A 14,401-nucleotide genomic window follows, 5' to 3' on the forward strand; every position below is an offset into this window, starting at 1 on the left:
TATATATACAGGGTGGGGAAAAAGTACCGGGACACCTGAATATCATAGAACATATAAGTATTACAGAAAAGTGTTTCAGATAAAAGTTGTAAGGTTCCAAAAGATCATGTCCTGGATATCATTTCTCAAGATCAAGGTCATTGACGATTGTTTCTCTTATTTTCATTTTTACATAAAAATGAATTTTATGTAAAAATGAATATAAAATGAAACACACTGTGTATATATATATATACGAGTATATATATCTCGAATAAATATCTCGAAAAATGTGGAAGATACAAAAAATGTTTCGGACAAAAATTGTATGGTTTTGAGAGAGGATAAGATGGTATCATTGTTTTGACCTTGGGTGGGGTTGTCAAGGTCAGACGAAGGTCACATTAAATTTTCAAAATGGAACCCTCCATTTTTTATTACATATTCTTGTAGCTCACCTCAAGAGCTTTCGAAAACGCTATGATAAAATATTTTTTCATTAAGTACTTTTCGAGTTATGAGGCTTGAAAGTCATATGTGCCGGCACAAGCATTACCTAAGGTGTACCGGCCAGTGAAGGCAAGACCCGAGGTGGATTTGGCCGGTGAAGGCAAGACCCGAGGTGGATGAATGTAATTGGTATGTAAAATTCTACATACAGTTGTATGAGACATTATTACCATCCTAGTATGGTTACGATAATAGCATCGTCGTTATTTAATGGTTTTTTAGAACGTTTGCGTTTCATCAATCCCATACGCGCTCTAGTTGTTAAACTAGAAATTGCAAAAAAATTGCAGCAAAATTGTTTTATGATCGGAATGTCGTCTATCCGGATACCTATTTCAATACTGACGAGCTGCTTCTCTAGCATTATTATTAGCGGCATAAAAAATATCAATTATATCAACTATTTCTGATGGCGGGTAATCTGCCATGTCAATAGTGACACAATTAACGGAAGGAAACAAAATGAGTTTACTCTATCGAACAAATTGTCCCAATAAGAGCCAACCCGAATCGATTTTAAGTAAAAAAACAATCAGCTGTATGGGAGCCTAAAGAAAGTGTCTTAGAATGTGTAATAGAAGTCTGTACAGCGCGCCATGTGTAATTGCCGTGTGTCTTTGTTAACCTTCCGCCAGCGGACGCAGGGTCTCGTAAGATCCGCGAGTTAAGGCCCGTCTACAATACACGGAGTAAGAAGTAAGAGTAAGAAATTGACCAATCACAGTCGATTATTCTTCTCACATTCGACTGTGATTGGTCAATTTCTTACTCTTACTTCTTACTCCGTGTATTGTAGACGGGCCTTTAGAGTTCTTTACTTTTTTCACCTATGACGCGTGAGTCAAGTACGCTCCCCCCTCTCCTGTTTTATGTTTGTCGATCGATGTTTCGTAGCAACTCAGTGGAAATGGCCAAAATTAAATTGAAGTTTTTCTGGAATGCCGAAATTTCGCTAAAAAGTATTCCAAAACGTGGAATAATTTCAGCGAAAATTTTCCATCAGAGTATATTATAATAAAAAGACTGCTTTTCAAACGTTTTAAAACAATATCGCTCTTGAGTCACATTTGACCCTGCATCCGCCGTGCGTTCGAGTTTCACGACGTCCGCTGTCCGAGGGTTAAGATACCAAAAACATCTCTCTAATAAGAATAAATGTGCCAGATATGTAAATATGAAACCGAAATTTTTTAATAGAAAATACCCGTTTATTGCATGAAAATGATAAAAAATGTTTTATTCGAGGTATTGCCCATCGCTAGCTATACATTTTTCCCACCTGTCTGACAATTTGTCGATGCCACGCCAAAAAAATTGTTGCTCTTTTGAGCCAAACCAGTCATCTAGCCATTTTCGTACATCTTCGTAAGAAGTGAAGCGCTGCTGAGCAAGTGCGTGTCCCATCGATGCAAATAAGTAGTAATCGGACGGAGCCAAGTCTGGTGAGTAAGCCGCATGCGAAAGTATTTCCCAACCAAACGCCTCAATCGTTTCCTTGACCAGTTTTGCTGTGTGTGATGGTGCATTATCATGAAGCAAAATCACTTTGTGTTGCCTTTTTTGATATTCCGGTCGTTTTTCACGCAAAGCTTGATTCAAATTGATCATTTGTTGTCGGTAGCGTTCAGTATTAACGGTTTCGCCAGGTTTCAGCAGCTCATAATAGATTACACCTTTCCGATCCCATCAAACACAGAGCATTGTCTTCCGTCCATAGCGATTTGGCCTTGCAGTCGATGTCGATGGTTCGCCTAGAGTTACCCATGATCTTTTACGTTTAGGATTCTCAAAATATATCCACTTTTCATCGCCAGTCACAATTCGATGGAGAAATTACTTTCTTTTGTACCTGGCGAGCAGCATTTCGCAAGTGGTTTTTCGGTTTTCCTGCTGTCTTTCATTCAGTTCATGTGGAACCCATTTTCCCATCTTCTGGATCTTTCCCATGGATTTCAAACGTATGGAGACGGCTTCTCGTGTCACATTCAATTGATCCACGAGGTGTTGTTGAGTTTGAGCGTCATCCTCATCCAACAATGCTTGCAATTCGCTGTATTCAAACTTTTGGGTGGTTTTCCACGTTCTTCGTTTCTCACGTCAAAATCGCCACTTTTGAATTTTTTAAACCACTCAAAGCACTGTGATTTACCAAGAGCATGCTCACCGTAAGCTTCGACAAGCATTCGATGCGATTCTGCAGCAGTTTTCTTCAAATGGTAACAGAAAATCAATGCTGTCCGCAAATCGTAATTTCCAGGCACAAAATTCGACATGTTCAACGCTATTACAAACTATACTGTTGTATGAAACTTGTATTGTTGTGAGTTGAAAATCTTTGTCAGATGTCAGAACAAGGAAATGACGTCAATGACGTGGTCTGATAGCAACCACATTGACAGCTATGGCCATCTATTGGTAAATTTAGGTTTCATATTTACATACCTGGTATAGCGACTGTTATCAGTATCGAGATAGGTATCCGGATAGACGACATCCCGATCATAAAGCAATTTTGCGTTTAATTACTAGAGCGCGTACGGGATTGATGAAACGCAAACGTTTTAAAAGAAACCATTAAATAACGACATGCTATTATTATCGTAACCATATTAGGAATGGTAATAATGAATCTGCATTATTTAGTTAACGTCAAATTAATCATGAATTAAATGTGCCTCCTGCAACTGTATGTGGAATTTTATATGCCAATCACATTCATCCACCTCGGGTCTTGCATTCACCGGCCGGATCCATCTCGGGTCTTGCCTTCATCGGCCGGATCCATCTCGGGTCTTGCCTTCACCGGCCGGATCCATCTCGGGTCTTGCCTTCATCGGCCGGATCCACCTCGGGTCTTGCCTTCACTGGCCGGTACACCTTGGCTAATGCTATTGCCGGCACATACTATGACTTTCAAGCCTCATAACTCGAAAAGTATTTAATGAAAAAATATTTTATTATAGTATTTTCAAAAGCTCTCGAGGTAAGCTACAAGAATATGTAATAAAAAATGGAAGATTTCATTTAAAAAATTTAACGTGATCTTCGTCTGATCTTGACAACACTACCCAAGGTCAAACCAGTAATACCATCTTATGTTCCCCTCGAAATCATACAACTTTTATCTGAAATATTTTTTTGTATCTTCCATATTTTTCGAGATATTTACCTGGGGCGATTAAAATAAAACACACTTATATACATATACAAGGTGTACAAGTATGAAGTGCGGATTTGAGACAACAGATGGTGCACCAATGCAGTGTATAAAGATTTGATGTATATGTCATTTTGTTGTGCCATCAACAAGTGTCAAACGCGCATAAGTGATAAATTGAAAAAGTATTTGCATATTATTGTTTTGCTGTGTTCAATATGTCAAAATTTGTGCTAAATAAAGATCGTTCGCGGACAGCATTAATTTTTTGTTTTTATTTGAAGAAAACTGCTGCTGAATCATACCGATTACTTCGAGAAGCTTATGGTGAACATGCTCCATCGTAAGATACGTGTGAACGATGATTTCGGTGTTTCAAAAGTGGTGATTTCGATGTTGTAGACAAGGAACACGGAAAACCGCCAAAAAGGTACGAAGATGTAGAATTGCAAACATTGTTAGACGAAGACGATTCACAAACACAAAAACAACTCGCAGAGCAATTGAGCGTTAGTCAACAAGCTGTTTCCAATCGCCTACGAGAGATGGGAAAGATTCAGAAGGTTGGCAGATGGATACCACATGAGTTGAACGAGAGGCAGATGGAGAGGCGCAAAAACACGTGTGAAATTTTGCTCGAACGATACAAAAGAAAGTCGATTTTGCATCGTATCGTTACTGGGGATGAAAAGTGGATATATTTTGAGAATTCTAAGCGCAAAAAATCATGGGTAGACCCAGGCGCACCATCCACATCGACCGCAAGACCGAATCGCTTTGGCAGGAAGACGATGCTCTGTGTTTGGTGGGACCAGAAGGGTGTGGTCTATTATGAGCTGTTAAAGCCTGCTGAAACGGTTAATACCAAACACTACCAACAAAAATTGATCGATTTGAACCGTTCGCTACTCGAAAAACGACCAGAATATCGAAAAAGGCAACACAAGATCATTTTTTTCCTATGACAATGCTCCATCACATACGGCAAAACCGGTTCGCGACATGTTGGAAGTACTCAGCTGGGAAGTGCTAACCCATGCGGCTTACTCACCAGACTTGGCTCCTTCCGATTACCACTTGTTTGCATCGATCGGTCACGCACTTGCTGAGCAGCGCTTTGGTTCGTACGAAGATGTGAAAAAATGGTTCGATGAATGGTTCGCGGCAAAAGGGGAAGATTTTTACTGGCGTGATATCCACAAATTACCCGAAAGATGGAAAAAATGTGTAACTAGCAATGGAGCATACTTTGAATAAATCACTTTTTATCATTCTTCCGAATTTAACGTGTTTTTTTTGGAAAAAAATCCGCATTTCATATACTTGTACACCTGGTATATAAAGACATTTCATATAAATCATGTGCATTTAAGATAATCCTTATCTAAATTACATTTCTTATTTTGTCGAAAATATTGCATTCCGTCTACGTTTTAAGATATGGCTATACATTTTATGAATCGATAAAATTGAGATTAGCGTCAATCACAAGGTCTATCAGGCGTCATTTGAATAAAAATACCTGACGTCAAAGGCTTTTGAATTTGACTAAGTTGAAGAGGCATCCACCTGATAGTGGAAGCTTCGTATACGACAGGCCCATTAAATTTTAAATGCCTGGGGATTAAATGCTGGAGCTCGCCCGCCACTTGATCCACTGGCAAGTATTGTGGCAGAAGCCTTGGCACACAAGGAAATCTTGTTGAAAAGAAATAATTGAGTGTCCTCTCGAAAGACTAGCTTTCGAAGTAGCTACTATTGAATATATTTGCTACAGTTATTTGCAAACCCCATTGTGGTGTTTACACAAATAATAATCTGTATTTGAATTGAGCTATCAAAAATTATTATATCAAATATATGTATATTGTATGTAACAATTAATTATTATTTTCAATATTATTTTTGGATCAATAAGTGTTTAAAAGAATTAAAAAAGAGAACTTAAAATATAAATATAAAATAAAAATAAGTGACAATATTTAAAGTAATACTTATATCTTTCAAATGATGTCAAAAACAGCTTCATGTAATTCCAATTTTTTTATGCATCACATAATAACAATTGTTCGAAAAATTTTTTAAATACTGTTTTATTATACGTGTTGATGTGTCACAATCTTTCAACCAGGTCGTGGCATAGGCGGCAAACTTGTCGATTTTATTCATGAAGAATATTACGTTACAAATTCAGAAAGTTACTGACCAACTGTTTCAAGTTTCTACGGAATCACCGATTGTTTTTTGCTCCAAAAATATGGTGTACGGAACGCAACACAATTTGCCATGGTTAGCGCAAATAAATTCTCCCCAAAAACGAAATCCAATACGAAGTCTGAAACCTGCGTTATCTGGATGGCATCGATCCCTACACATACTATACATCTCTCGTTTCGATGGTGACTTTCGATGCTGCCGCCACCGCCCTCGCTGGTCGCGTTCTCTGGCTGGCGTTATTATTCCGCAAGCCCGGTAATAACCAAATTAACGCTATACACGAATTTCCGATGCGGCGCACGTAGTAGTGCGCGGCTTACACCGACAGGGCGACCTGCAAGCGTAAGCACCCTAAAGTTCGGTATCGCGAGCTTGCCTCGAGCGATCCAATGCTGGGCTTTGGTCCTCGCCGTTGCTCTCTCTATCTCACCCTCTCTCTCTCTCTCTTTCTCTCTTCTCTATGGCATATAGACGGTGTAAGCGAGTTTCGGTCAGCGTTCAAGGAACTCGAGGAGCGCTATCCACTACCCTACCAACATAACTACTCGTGTGTACCGTACACGTGGAACTCATGTGTGACCAACGGATAAGTTCTTAACGACCCTTCACCTCGGTGCCGGCGCCATCGCCGCTGCCGTCGCGCCAGTCGCATGTGCAGTGAACTGGTCGTGCTGTGCAACAGTTCGTGGAATCTTAGCGAATGTGTCACTAATTCAGCATAAAGATCGAAATTGATAAAAGAGAAAACTATGATATTAAGAGAAATCCCATTTTATAATATTTTATGAAATTTTGATGTCGCTAAATAGATTAATCTGCACTGCATATTACATATAGACAGAACCCATATTGCCTTTTCCCTTATAACTTCAATGAATTCAATTTTCGATATTGTGAATACGTAGAACTTGTACCGACTGCAACGTATCGTTTGTTTGCATAAGTAAACGCAAAAGTCGTGTGCAGACGAATCTGAATTCAACGAAATTATACCATTTTCAATTAATGGCTCATTTAACTATTGCCATGTTAAATTATATTTTAAATTATAGATGCAATATGACGAACGCGCCAAGCTTCGTTAATATTCTATTTCCTTTTTGAATTAATAGAGCAATTTGTTATCAAATGGGATGGAAAAACTGCACTTTCACGGTACGCTGTAATGAATAATTAGTTAGCGTCTGGTTTTGATAGGTAGATAAAGTGATTTGAAGATTGAAGTCGAGATTGAATTAAGGATTAAGGCGTAAAAATTCATAACTGTCTTTTGTTGAATAATTATTCGTAAAATCTTTTTTCTTATTTGATATATTTTAATTTTTTTATGCATATTAAATTTTGAATTTTATTTTAGAATTTTAACACTATTAGAACGACGCCCGGGACTAAATTGATTCAATCACGGTTCAAAGTAAATCTGGCTTTCTAAGAGGACGGTTGTCGCTATGAAAGTAAAATTACTTGTAATTAACTATGATTATATATATGAAAAGTTACAAAAATCTAAAGTTCCATGTGCAAATTCAAATTAATTGGAAAAGAAAAACTATCAGGTGGGTCAAAAATGACATAGCCGCGATTCTAGTGTTAAATGTTTTAATAATAACTAATTATTAAATAAACAAAGTTTAGTTTTTTGATAAATTGATAACGTACAACACACATTTGTTTGTATACAAATTTTTCAATATTTAGGCAAAAATTATAATATTAATAAAAATAATATTATGTTACAATCATTGTAACTACCATGCGGCATAAAACTGTCAGTGAATATAATTCCCCGTGATAACAGGCACCTACAACAAGAATTAATTGGAACAGCGAAAAAGAGGCAACAATAAAATTCTTGAAATTCGATAATTTGTCGATGCCAATTTTCTATAAAAACGATTCTAACAGACAACTCGGTGTTATATCGCGGCTTATTCAATATTCCAAACTTGTTCCCGACAGTTTTTCTAACAGAATGAACGGCTATTTCGTTACAGAACTCAACTCGACATCGCCATCGACGAGCGAACTCGGTGATCTCGTTGACGAGGCTGAGAGCGACGAGGCGAACGCGGACAACGCGGATGATGAGGATGCGGTCGAAGATATTCTTTATATACGCGGTGCAACCTTCACGATACATTTGGATGCCCCAGCCGAGAATTCCACCGTGAACACGACGAAGATAAACGAGGCGAATGCGGATCGGATCGAGCTGCACGCCACGTCTCAGGTAACATTATTCGCCATATTTTCTGGGTTAGCTTGTCGTATTGTTCCGTAAGTGTTTGCATGTTGTTCTGCGATCATTTGTTATGTAGGATTTCAGAGGTGTGTTATTTTGTGTGAAAAATCTAAGGTTTTCGATCTACAATAAATATACAAGACGATGTCAGGGCGGTTACTATTTTATTACGCAAACTATAATACATCTGCGATAAATTAATGTTAACGCGATAATAACATTAAATTTTAATAGTCCTGTTTTTTACTTTTCTGTACAATACAATATATTTTTTAATTGTCACGTGTTGGTAATTACTCATTATATTATAAAGGAGAAGTATTATGGTAGTGATATAATATATATACGCTCTCTTAATATTTCCGTTATAATGTCTTCTCTTAGGTTGTGAATTCTAATAATTATAACTTATAGAATTTACTCAGTAACTCGTTACACGATAACGTTAATATACAATAGTAAGCATTTATTATAACGTAATTTTATTTTCAAGCATTTCAAAACATGTTTAAAGTACATTTTAGTATTTAATTACACATTATACTTCCTCATTCTTTTTAAACTTGAGAGTATTATCACACGAATACGATATATTTGAGTGTGTTACTTGTTAATATTTTATTTCTAGTTATGTAAAGTTAAACAATACTATGGCATTTTGTTAACGTGACTGTCTAAGCGTGCTAATTGCTGATGAACTTTTTTTCAAGATTTTTATATTAAAATAATTATTCCATAAATTTATAGCTCTACTATTAATATATATAGTTTATGTTATATATACTATAGATGTTTAGCAAATACTGAGCTATCTATATGCAGATAAAATTATGCGTACATTTGCATGTATATTCTGCAATATTTTACTTTTTCGTTAATTTTATAACAAATACTGTTTTTAAATAAAAGCAATTTTTAAAATATATTTTTGTGGAAGACCATATTACCACCTCTATTTTTTTTTCGAGCAATTTGCAGTGTCGTCAAATTTTTATAAATAGTATCTTAAGTAAGAAATGTTTTATAACTTTGAGTCTAGAATCAACTGAACAACATTTTGACAAATGTAATCGTTAAGTTTTAAATTTAATTTTTGATTATTAACCAGGTTATTGTACGTATAAATTATAAATGAGATACCATAATACAATTTTCTTCTCGATTATCATTTATCAATCTTTCTTAAAGCAAAGTGAGAAATAAAATAAAAAATGCAATTGCTTGAGATGGCATATATATTGAGATATATGTATATATAATAGTATATACAGGGTGTTAGTTAAGTATGTTCCCAAACTCAACAGAGCGATTCTTTGGTTTATTTCAAGTAAAAAAGTCTATATAAACATGTGTCCTAAACGACTTAGTTTCCGAAATACAGGATAGGTCGAGCAGGAACTCAACCTTGGCCTCCTAGATCACCAGACTTAAATCCTTTGGATTATTTCCTTTAGGGGCATCTGAAATCATTGATTTATACCACCCTAATTGAGAATGAGAATGATTTGAGGAATCGAATAGTTGCTTCATGCGAGGCAATACGTAACACACCTGGTATCTTTGTGCGTGTACGTCAATCTTTGAAAAGAAGGCTCGATGGATGTATCATGGCTCAAGGTGGACATTTTCAACAATTCATCTAATTGTTTTATTTCATCAGAAGAACTGAAGCCTGTTTTTGTTTTTCTGTTTTTGACTAGTTTTTGACTAGTTCAAGTTGTATTTCTTTCAAATAAACAGATTATTACTACACGTTAAAATTTTTTTATTTCGGAAACTAAGCCGTTTAGGACACATATGGACTTTTTTACTTGAAATAAACTAAAGAATCACTGTTGAGTTTGGAAACATACTTAACTAACACCCTGTATAGATGTACATATTCATATATACATATATATATATATACATATATATAATATATAAATATGTATACATGCGATACTCACGCGCGCGCACACACACGCACACGCACACACACACACACACACACACGCACGCACGCACGCACGCATATGTATATATGTATATATCTTAAAATTTGACTAATTGACACATGAATACGAATTCAAACTTATGTTCTATTGATTTTGAGCAAATACTCGATGTTATGTAAAGGAATAGTCAATATCGCAGAATTCACACTAAGTATAATTGATCGATGGATCCACGTGCCATCATTGTTCGCACTAAACTGGAGAGAATCGATCTAACATTGTCTTTGGGTTAAGCACTCCAGAATAGAACATTCCGTAAAGGGACATAAATGAATGTCTATGTGCCAGGTATAGAAATAGCGATTACGAAATCGAGCACAAATGTTCATAACTGAGGAATCTTCCTTTGAGCTAGAATTAATTCCCGATACATTCAAAGGACGTAAAGTTCTGTATGACAAGATTAAGGATTCGATTCGAATGATTGTTGATATCAAATGATATGACATAAGACTTTGTACCAATTGTTTTGAGTTGTTTTAATAAATATTGAAAAGTTCTTTTGTTATAACGAGCAAAATTAAATTAAAGATGAAATACAGATAAATATCAGTGTAAGAGATAATATTATAATTTTACTAAAATGTATATCAACTGATAGAAATTAACCGAAATTGTAAATTAATATTAACACTGTGATTGATTACGTGGAACATTATTAAAATTTAATAAAATGGAATTGACACAGACATTTTGATGATATCAAATTAACACGTTGTTTGATCAAACCAATGTAATGTGAATTCGATTCTTTCTCGGGTGATTTTCTTTTTCACAAATAGATAAATAAATTTATTTAGTATTTGATAAGTCTCGGCATTAAGCATGAGGTTCGCAGCTTTTAGGACAATCTTTATTCAAAAGTCTCCTCAAATAAAAAACATGAAACGTGCAACAGGTACTTCCGCTGTAGCTTTCTTAACATGCAGCAGGCTACCCCATTATTTCTGAAAATTTCTTGGCCTCGAATCGACAACAGCGAGCAGAGGGATCAATAAGTGATGAGGCGGATGTCAGAAAGCGGGTCAACCCATAAATAATATTCTCTTCTCTTTGGTTGCTTACTAAAGTCATGTACTTTCTTCACGTTGTTATGCTCGGAACTATGCGAAAAACACGTTTTCACAAAACTTTCTTTAACTTTCTTATTGTTCAAGCATGTCAATCTTGTTTAAAATTTTCTTATTTAAAATATAACTTCATATGACATTTATGTTTTACAAATTAAGTTTTTTTTTTAAGTTTGTGTAGTATCCTAATTTAATGACATTTTTTTAACACACATCCGTCTAATCTTCAATTATTCTTTGCTAATTGCTTTAAAATATTTTTGCTTCTACTTTCTTTTAATTATTCCTTGCATTAACATTCATAAATGTGCGTATGCTGTGTGTGTGTGTATGCGTGTGCGTGTGCGTGTGCGTGTGCGTGCGCGCGCGCGCGCGTGTGTGTGTGTCGTATACGTAATGCGTAGATGTACTATATGAGTGTCCGCAGTGTATTGAGCTTGGATTCACGGGTTTGCTAAGCCCAAATGACTGTGCGGATCAGTCATCCCTGCGGGAAAATTACGCTTGTATTAATGCAGGTAGATTAATTATGATAAATGTGGTGCTTGATACTGTGTTAAATGTGGTTCTATGAGTATTTTCGAATGATTTAATTAAGAAATCTGATTCCACAATGACATCCTATTAAAAGAGTAGTTAGAAATAAATAGTTAAAAATTCACAATTACTTTGTTTAATTCTAAACGCACATAACGTAAATAGACATATAGAAAATTGGTTTTCTTTCTTCGACTTATAGTTTCTTCTCAATATTAAACTCCAATTTTTATATGTGCAAACCAATACGGAGTAATCCAATATGAAACGGGTGATGACATTTCTTGTTTCCGTGGATATTCAGGGCCCAAATCTGGAGCAAAAACTGCCATCCACGATGGAGAGCATCATGAGTACTGAGCCAGCATGTTCCTTGGACTGCGGACCGGCTGGAAATTGTTATATCGAACAATCTCGCGGAGATGAAGTCGATGTAGTGATCGAAGACGCCGACGACGGAGCCGTGGATCTCGAGGGCAATACCGTAAACCTCAGACGAAAGCAAGGAACATTCAGACAGAGATGCCAATGTCCTCTCGGAAGAGGTGGAGATCGCTGTCAGCTGGGTAAGTAATTTTTTTTTCTTTATCTCTCTATTTGCTTTTTTATCTGTTCCATAAATGATCAAGAATATTATGATATATATAAAAGTTTTCTTCTCGGTTAAACAACAATTTTGTCTTTGCAATGCTTTGTATAAAAAAGAAAGATGAGAAACGTATCGACATTGATTTTGTCATAAATTTTTGCTTTGAAACTCATTCCCTCAATGTGATATATTACCACAAAGGAGCAGAAAGAAATGCTATCAAATGTCGCGCATCGCGCTATATGATTCTTGTATATATCCATTGTTCTTCCAATCAATGTTTTTTAGATAGAAAGAAACACATTTAGAAACGCAAAGTTAAGATCGATAAACAAATAAAATCGACGCGAGATGTAGATGAGTGATTCTCTTCGCGAAAATAAACTTAAGATCGAAAGGTCTTGTAACCTACGAGGGTCGAAGAATTGAAAACTTGCTCATCATTGGTCGCCCCCGGTTTGTTACGTTCCGCGCAAAACTTACGGTATCTAAGTCGAAAGAGTACTGTTTTCGCCTCGAGGTCCCGAGAGTTCTGTGCATTCGAGGCGATCAGATCTGTTTGCACCTGGTTGCTTTACGGAAACTCCCAGGAAACTCGGTATGGGGCGCTCTTGGTAATCTCAAACTTTTAACCCTTTGAGATGCCCGCTGTGCTGTGCGCGCGCGCTGCTGTCCGGCGAATAACGTTAAATGCTCTTGAGGATCTTTGGAGACCTGTCGTCACAGAAATGTAAATTGCCGATGGCATATATACGAGAAGTTCACCATCATGCCATCAGCCATCTTGAATCACGACATGGGAGATGATGAGGAGGATTACATGAATATTCCTGTCAATTTAAGTCCATATAAATATTAACAACTGGTTCATTATTGTTAAAATATGATACAAACTCTGCTATTATCAATTTAATTGACGTAGCATATAAAAATGAAAAATAAATTAAGAAAGTAAATATAGCTGCTAGAATAATTCATAGCGAGATAACAGAATGATTTATAAAAGAGATAACATACAAATCGACAGTTTCAGATATATAAATCTGTTCCGTCGAGTTTTTGCGAACATAAGATACAAGACAATAAATTTAACAAAATAAGGCAAATGAGAGTACAGTGCAATTAACAAAACGCAAATATATAATAGTAATACAAAAAATATTTTCCTCCTTGGATTAAATATGATGTCATCAATGATTGAACGTTTTGATTTTCTTTAGAGTCCTTCTTAGCAATTAAATATCTATTATAGAGTAGAATACAGAAAGTTAAAAATTCATCCTTTGTCTATCAGAGTTGAATCACAAAACAAGATGTCAAATCCAATCATGATATATCAATCTAAAGTATATTGATGATACAACCAAACTTTGATAAGGTATAAGAATTGTTCATATTATTTCCTTTCCTTCTGTTATATTCGGTATAGTTGATTTGTTATTAATCTTTAAAACAAGGCTTTGTAATGATAATCCTCTAATCAATTCTAGATATAGAAGAAAGTGGGGAAATTGCAAACACAGGGTAAACGCAAACAGAATTATTGCAGTATATTAGAGTAGTGGTAACCTCTTATTTCTCGTATCCAGATGGTCCGATATATGCTTACTTCCGTAATATAACTCGTGACCATAGAGCACACACGCTATTTAAGATGAGTTATTATATATTTTCGAGGATTTTGATATAGGTAAGAATAAAGGAATTGTGAATGAAGGAAAAAGTTGAATAAAGTCCATGATTATTTATTAATTATAGAAATCTTTATTCAAAATATACATTTACTTTAAACTACAACCATTAACATTTAAATATTATTAATGCAAACTATAATTTTAAACAAAACCGATTGACCATTGTCCCGCTTAGCGGTGAATAATTCCGAAAAAAGTTTTGTTTTTTATTTAAAATTATTGTTTTTATTAAAATTTAAAATTATTCATAATATATAAATGTTAATTATTGTAGTTTAAAGCCAAATAACTAGAGTATCTTTTGATAAAGATAAATAATATAATATATTATAGGACCGTACATGTGATAACACAAACTATAGAAATCAAAGCCTTACACGGTCTAGCTGGATCTTAATGCTTGTATGAT

The 14,401-nt window shown here is 35.4% G+C and overlaps 1 protein-coding gene across 1 annotated transcript in view; it reads left to right on the top strand.

Annotated features, from left to right (window-relative positions):
- LOC108768234 (EGF like, fibronectin type III and laminin G domains protein pikachurin) overlaps positions 1-14,401 on the top strand; it is a 236,938-nt gene that overhangs the window by 79,170 nt on the left and 143,367 nt on the right. Inside the window, exons 4-5 of the mRNA XM_018518597.1 lie at positions 7,858-8,093; positions 12,014-12,275. Coding sequence (XP_018374099.1) covers positions 7,858-8,093; positions 12,014-12,275 — 498 coding nt within the window. The remainder of the gene's footprint in view (positions 1-7,857; positions 8,094-12,013; positions 12,276-14,401) is intronic.

Source organism: Trachymyrmex cornetzi, unplaced genomic scaffold (genome assembly GCF_001594075.2).
Source record: "Trachymyrmex cornetzi isolate Tcor2-1 unplaced genomic scaffold, Tcor1.1 scaffold77, whole genome shotgun sequence".
Classification (NCBI taxonomy): Eukaryota; Metazoa; Arthropoda; class Insecta; order Hymenoptera; family Formicidae; genus Trachymyrmex; species Trachymyrmex cornetzi.